This window comes from Carya illinoinensis, chromosome 6, assembly GCF_018687715.1.
Source record: "Carya illinoinensis cultivar Pawnee chromosome 6, C.illinoinensisPawnee_v1, whole genome shotgun sequence".
Taxonomy (NCBI): Eukaryota; Viridiplantae; Streptophyta; class Magnoliopsida; order Fagales; family Juglandaceae; genus Carya; species Carya illinoinensis.
In genome coordinates, this window is record NC_056757.1 from 32,475,738 (window position 1) to 32,483,381 (window position 7,644).

Below are 7,644 nucleotides of genomic sequence, written 5' to 3' on the forward strand. Positions count from 1 at the left end.
ATTTAGCCATTTGCTGCATTAACCTTGGCTTGAATTGCTTTGATAATGGTTTATGTTTTGGTCCTATCCACGCTACCCCACAGGATACCAATTACTGAGACCTTAACTTTCAAAAGAAGAAATCATTTTGAAGCAACATTTGAATCACTCTTTCATTACCGTGGTGTAACACAATCCAGCTAGCGGATCAAACATGGCTAGAATACCGTGAGAATTTAAAATTTTGTATGGTACGCTTTGGCAATGCACTAACGGTCAAAGAAAATTTGAAAATTTGGGGTGCTCATAGGTCTGAAAGAATTTATGTTTGGCTGTTCTTGTGCCAACAACCAGATCCAAAGATTAAATCAACTTCGTGCTAGTGGTATAAGATCAATCAGTGAGATATACTAATGCTTTCTTCTGCGACAACCCCGTCTTACGAACTTAGCTTGATGTTGGAATACTCTGACCAGTGGCATTGTTCGAAGATGAGCTAAACAGCCACACCGAACTAATCAATGGTAAGGAGTTGATTCTAGCGAGAATTCTGGCCAGATTTTAGATGTCAAACTACAGATCAAGTTCAAGAACTTTAGCTTGTGATGATGCAAATTTAAGAGCACATGCACTACCTAATCTCATCAAGAACTAGAAGGCTATTAAGTAGCTAAAAGTACATGTAATCATGAACAAAAATAGTTTCCACGCTATAAAGCACAGTACAATCCATAGAAACTAGTATTTCATCCCTCCATCATCATCATCATCATCATCTATTGCTTTTGGCACAAACAGCTTAATTAGTAGACATAGCCCTTGACGAACATGCCTTTCTTGGCCTCTTCTGACTCTCCTTCACCAGTGTACTTTCCAAGCTGCGCAAGAGAGTTGGCATTGGCACGGAGAAGCAGTGCGTCCTGAGCTGCCTTGACGTTCTCAGGCCTGCCTCCCCATGTCTTGAGACAAGTGTTCTGGAGGGCTCTGGCATAGGAGAAAGACACGTGCCATGGGTGTGGAGATTGGTTCATGGCATTCAAGTTCAAAGTTGCTTCAACCTCAGATTGGCCACCAGACAAAAACTGCTCAAACAAAAAGAAAATTCATAATTAGTACCTAAATCATCACTACATTCAAGAATTGTTTATAGAACTTTATTATCATATGTTGTTACACTTGCCATGATTCCGGGCACGGATGGGGGGATTCTTCTGTGGAGGAGCTTGAGGGTGTAGTCGGCAACCTGTTGAGGAGTGGCCCTCTCCTTGCATTCCGCTCCAGGAGTAACCATGCTAGGCTTGAGGAGAATACCCTCAAACAGGACATTGTTCTCAGCAAGGTAGAAGAAAACCTCAGACCACACCTTCAGGGCAACCTCAAATGTCCTGTCAATGCCGTGCTCACCATCAAGCAGGATTTCTGGCTCCACAATTGGGACCAACCCATTGTCCTGCAACATCCAACACAATTCATGATTACCATATTAAAACTACTTCCATTGCTTTCAGAAGCACTCTCTCAAATATATATATACACACACACACACACACACAATTTATGTGTTCTTACTTGAGAAATGGCAGCGTAGCGGGCAAGACCCCAGGCTGCTTCCTTCACTGCCAGGGCAGATGGGCCATTGGGAATGCTCACAACGGTACGCCTAGTGATCAAATTGATAAGTGTTACATTACATTCTCGATAGATACATATACATATATATATATATATATATATATGAGCTGTAGTCTTCGTAAAAGATAGGGGTTCGGATCTGTACCATTTGGCGAAACGAGCTCCTTGCTGGTAGTAAGCAGCTGTGCGCGAAGCAAGGCCGTCGAGACCTTGGCACCATGACTCGTTGTTGGAACCGGCCAGGGGCACCAAACCCTTTTGTTCTCATTAATTAAACCACATCTTGACGTTATTTTCCACGGAAACAAAATGTTCTACATACTTCCATATATAACATATACATGTGCATGTGTTGGTTATTAAAAAGTGTCCAACTATCCATTTCATTTATTGCAGAGAGAGAGAGAGAGGATATTGAAGTGAAAATGAAACACGTACAAGTTTAGTGAAAGTGAAGTCTCTTTTAACTGTCAAATTAAATTGGACAGTCCAATATAAAGAAATGTCAAAACATTAAATAACACTCACTCTAAGATTTGTTCGAAATTCTTAGATAGCATTAAAAGTTGTAGAGTCCGTCTCGTATATCTTATCCCTTTTTAGATTTGGACCATCCAATTCGATCAGTCTATCAAAGACGATCTTTATTCGTTTTTTTGATAGCAAATATAGGTACACAAGGCCTGAAAGCATATATATATATATATACCGAAATTAAAAGAAAACCCAGGAAACCTTTTCAACAACAAAAGCTGACTCAAAACATCAGTACTGTTTCGTCGCTTACCTTGTCGACTTTGATACCAGGGACAATTTTTTGCTCAACGAGAATATCCACAATCTTTTTTCCATCCGTAGTGGATTGGTAGAGGGTTTCCTCAAACAGGATAGCACCAGAGATGTATTGACCCAGGCCAGGAGCTGTCACAAGGAGGGTACGGTATGCTTGGCGGTTGGCCTCGGTGTTCTCTAACCCAATTGAAGCCAGACGCTTCCCACATGTAGCATTAGACTCGTCCATGGCCAAAATCCCACGTCCTGGTGATGCAACGGTTTTCTACATCCGAGAAAAGACATTATTATTAGTAGTTCTCCCTGTGTGTGGCTGTATGAGATGCAGCAAGAGTACCGAAAGCTCGAAAGAATTGAGAATTGTGGGAATGCGACTATACTTTTTGAGGCAATATTCTACGTGTTTGAACATGTTTCTTCCCAAGTTCTTATCATGAGTTTGTTTATGTAATTTGATAAGCACAAAGGAGTATTACTCTAGTAATGATAAAAAGTGGAGAGAATTTTCTATACATACCGCTGTCTTGACAAGCTCATCAGCATAGGACCCTGCGCGGATGGTGAGGGCGGATGCGGCGGTTGCCGGGTGGCACCGGACGACGGAGAACGAGGGCTGGCGGAGGGTCTGGCCCTTCACCCACTCGGACTTATCAAGGACAGGAGATGACTTGAGGAAAGATGCCGATGCCATTGCTTGCAGCTTCTTGTTGCAGATTGCAGCAATCTTATCTCCTCTAGCTGCTTTGAGCCTCTTTACCACACATGCACTCTCACTCACTGTATTTATAATTGTACATGTATTCTCAGAGATGTCCCATTTGAGGCTGGTGTGAGCCAACCTATCACGATTCGCCAGGTGGATGATAACTTGCTGACTTGTCATACTGCATAGGTGGTTGAAATGGATGGTTTTTTTCCCACCTCGTAAAAACACGAGATATAAAGAGGAAAAAAGAAGAAGAAAAACTTAAAAGAAAAAACTGATATTTTTCCCTAGGGTTAGAGGTATGGACAAAGATATCACATTCACCATAAAAGGAATCCAATCAAGAATGAGGCTGCTATTTATTTCTCTTAATTTGAATTAATTAGCTTCTCACTAATGGCCATGGTTAAGTTTTACAGTACAAGAGGTTGTGATTTTCCTGTCGACGGTCGATAGCTTGCCAGGTCATCTGCTTCACGTGATCACCCATGATTTTCCATGCCAGGTAGTCCACCATGCATACACAGCTTGGTGTTGACCGTTGTCTGTTTAGGCATATCATTGGGTGGGTCCATCCAATTGGTGGATGTAGAATGCCAATGACGTGTGGTTAAGGTCCTGCCAATTGTTTTGCGCATATCAGGGCCCTGTTTCTGATTTTTGTTTCCATGAAGACTTCGTTCATCAAAATGTCGAACCCCTATTCGGTGAGCATTAGGGATGGATGCAGTTCAAGGCCTTCAACATTGCAAATAGCTGCTGCTAGTTCTACATTGCAAGAGAGAGTTGCACGTAATTGACTTTCCATGAAAATTAATTGGTATTACGACAATGGAAACAAGAACAAAATCTCAAAATCTTCTACGGTTCACTGTGGAAGATTCAGGGTTCATATCTAACTGTCATAACCTAATGAACTGTTAGGGCTAGATGCTATCTAAATTTCGAATCTGTCAATGCATAGTGAAATATAGCAGTTTCAATTTCCAGGGAAAGTTTAACGACCACATCAAAACAACTTGAAACCACACGTCAGCAGCAGGGGGAAAAACAAAGGGAATATGCACATTCGTTTAACTAGAAGTTTGATTCAAAGAAAGCTCTGCCATGGCTGCAACTAGATGGTCAGGAAACACTTCTTCGAAATCTTTGGATACTTCTAAATCATTCAAAGTCGATGGCATTGGCTTGAATGAACTTTCTGTTAGGGCTTCCTTGTTTAATTGTTTATCAAATTCATCTTCCTCGGATGGAATGCCCAAATCCCAAACCCTGAAGATATCCTCAGTTGAGGGCTCCATCCCATAAACTGAAGAACCCAAATCAAGTTTTAGTTCAATACTTTCACTCTCTGTCATGCCTTCAGTGTAAGTTGGCAGAAATGGATTTCCCTTCAAAGTTAAAGACTGCAAACTGTTATTCTTAAACTTGAGCGGAAGATGATCACTATCTCTTTCTGTTTTTTTGTTAACGAGAACAGGGTCATCCGAGGCTTCTCCTTGGAACTGCACAGTCTCTGCCTCCTCGGGGGAAGGTAGTATTTTAACATCAGTTCCTTTGGGTAAACCACCACTAACTGCAGCAGAGGAGTCGAATGATCTGAAGTCGGAACTGACAATTTCTTGTAAGGCATTTTTCAGAGACGCCCAACTAACTGAATCTTCGGGATCTTCGATCAGGCAGGAGTTAATCCAAGCAATATCTTCTCGGGAAAACACTTCTCCACTCAGGTTAGAGCTTTCTATCAGGCCATCTTCCACATCCATGGCAGCACATGTTTGGAGAACGATGCCATCATCACTTCTTCCTCGAAAATGCACAGTATCTGCCTCCTCCAAGGAAGGTGGTGTTTCAACATCAGTTCCTTCTTGGAAAAAACAACTAATTGCAGCAGAGCTGAATGATCTGGATTGGGAACTGAGAATTTCTTGTGAGGCATCTTTTAGAAAATCGCAACTCCCCTTTGAAATTTCAGGATCTTGGACGAGGCAGGAGTCAACCCAAGCAAAATCTTCTGGGGAAAGCACACTTCCACTCTGATCAGACTCTACCGAACTCAGAGTAAGAGAAGAAATAGAGCCATCCATCAGGACATGTTCTATATCCATGGCTGTAAATGTTTGGGAACAATGTCAGTGGAGAAAGGACTTTAAAAAAGAGAAGTGCTAAGTTCACAAAGAGATCTCATCAAAGTAAAACTCACAAACTGACGTGGTTAAATGTAATATGTTAAATCAAAAGAGCTTTGCAATTTGATGCACCACAAAAAGCCACACCAATTTGTGAACTTTAGTTTTGTGAGGTTTTTTTGTGAATCAAACATTTTCTCTTAATAAAATAGTTGCAAAAGCATATAAATGGAAACAAGTTCAACAATTGACACATTATAGATATAATTCCTCAGTAATAGTTATTTTAAATTGGGAGTTCCATGCATGTCGAATCCGGTCAGTCGCACCTATTAGAAAACTTCAAAAATGCTTATCTTGTCATCTATTTCAGGTGCAAGTGTCCCTTATCCATAATCAGTTAGACCTAAAAAACTATCAAATGCAAAAAGATATATCCTCCTTGCTACCATTTGCACAGCAGCACCATAACACTGGTGCCAACCATTTCTTTCACATATGAGAGGATATTGCTTCGAGTAATGCTAGATTCAGTCATGGGTTATACAAGCGCCACGCACTCCTTTTGAAAAAGTGTGGGGTCCACCATTAAAAAATTAATTTTTCATGTGGATCTCATATTACTCACTTTTTTCAAAGAGTGCGCGGCACTTGCACACACTATGACAGCAAGTAGTAGTAGTAGTACTAGGATAATGACCACACAAACAGCAGGAGAGTTATGGCAGTTCGGGTGCCTGGGTCAAATATGCAGTTTATCAGACTCGAGATTCCTTCTATTCAATCTTTTTAAAAGAGATCACAAATGTGGCAAGAAAAGGGCATCAATAGCAAGTGTCATCTATACCATATCCACTAGTTTATAAACAAACAACATATGAATCTATGATAAGGCTCCTAATGAATACCATAATATGAAAAACAATACAGATTTCATGGAATTAAGAATATTGTTAAAACTGGAGCAAAAGAAGACAACTGTCAAATTAACAAAGCTCAACGTGATAGAAAAGAATAAACTTATTACGAAAATCATCAATATATTTTTCAACACTACCCTCATATATGAAGGAGACAGCTCGTGGGCAACCTATCATGACATTTTAATTTGGAGATAAAATATTGATCGGAATTCAGGATCATCACTTTGATAGCACTCTAAATCACCAACAGTCTTATCCGCTTAAACTTTGGGATAATCTTATCAACTTGCACTCTTCAGAAAATCGTTGATTAACGTGATTAAGGCTCTAATTTTTCATGTAATTCTGGCACTTCGGACCTTAAGGAAAATCATTAAACTGTCCTCAATTAGCCTCAGGAAGCAACATCTCTCTTTGAAAAAAAAAAAAAAAAAAAAGAGGCAAAATTCTAGGCTTCGGTAAAAATTGAAAGAAATAGAGGCCATTAGGCAAGCTTCAAGACGACCCTAAAGCCCTAAAACTCTGCAAGAACAATAACAATTTCGGATAATCGGTGATTAACACAATTAAGGCTCTAATTTTTCATGGAATTCTGGCACTTCGGACCTTGAGGAAAATCTTTTAACTGTCTTTAATTAGCCTCGGGGAGCAACATCTCTCTTCGAAAAAAAAGAGGCAAAATTCTTGGCTTCGGTAAAAAATTGAAAGCAATAGAAGCAAGTAGGCAAGCGTAGAGATGAAGCTTAAGCCCTAAAACTCTACAAGAACACTAATAATATCGGGAAGATAAGGAAGGAATTGATATTCGAAGGCAAGAAAAATAGAGCATCGGGAGCGGCTTACCTTTGTGGATTCGAAAGCACAATGTCGCAAATAGGGATCAATGCGCAAGGGACTCGAGGGGAACCCTTCACAGAGCTAATTATCACCGATACCTTGCTTAGAAACAACAATAATAATAATAATAACATATATATATATATATATATATATATATATATTGTATTTTAACTTTAATTTATTGTATTGATATTTGAATATTTTTATTAAATATATATTTTAAATATCTAACTTAAATTGTAAACAAAGAATAATTTAATTTTTATAAAACAAGAAGTCAAAGATTTTACTCATATTCTCCCGACATGGTATTTTTTTAGAGTTTTGCTACAGGTACTCGTCGTTGGGTACCGTTGGAAAAATCGCTGATGTGGCAGTATACCACTCAGCTTTATCTTTAACTTATATATCAGTATACGACAACAATAGGCCTTTCACTTTTTTTTTTTTTCAATAGTTCTAGGTACAGTTGGGACATACATCGCCGCACAATCGTGCAGTAAATAAAGCCACGTCATCTGTATTTATTAAAAAAAAAAACGGAAATATAAAAAGATATGGGGGGAACGCCATTTCAGGACATACATTATTCCTGCTCTTGGTTGTCGTCGCTGCTCATCACCGCTCGTCGCCATCGAGTGGA

At 39.6% G+C, this 7,644-nt stretch overlaps 2 protein-coding genes across 2 annotated transcripts; both read right to left on the reverse strand.

Moving 5' to 3' along the window:
• Positions 1-564: 564 nt before the first annotated feature.
• LOC122314257 (fructose-bisphosphate aldolase 1, chloroplastic) lies at positions 565-3,175 on the reverse strand. The gene is made up of 6 exons (XM_043129736.1): positions 2,921-3,175; positions 2,399-2,668; positions 1,757-1,866; positions 1,549-1,639; positions 1,160-1,429; positions 565-1,061 (listed from the first exon to the last, which is right to left on the reverse strand). Exons 1-6 carry the CDS (start codon positions 3,092-3,094, stop codon positions 783-785), a joined length of 1,194 nt encoding a protein of 397 aa, XP_042985670.1. The 5' UTR covers positions 3,095-3,175; the 3' UTR covers positions 565-782.
• Positions 3,176-3,905: 730 nt separating this feature from the next.
• On the reverse strand, positions 3,906-7,143 carry LOC122314258. Its single transcript, XM_043129737.1, has 2 exons — positions 7,005-7,143; positions 3,906-5,219 (listed from the first exon to the last, which is right to left on the reverse strand). The coding sequence occupies exon 2, from the start codon at positions 5,215-5,217 to the stop codon at positions 4,183-4,185; it is 1,035 nt and encodes a 344-aa protein (XP_042985671.1). The 5' UTR covers positions 5,218-5,219; positions 7,005-7,143; the 3' UTR covers positions 3,906-4,182.
• Positions 7,144-7,644: the final 501 nt, after the last annotated feature.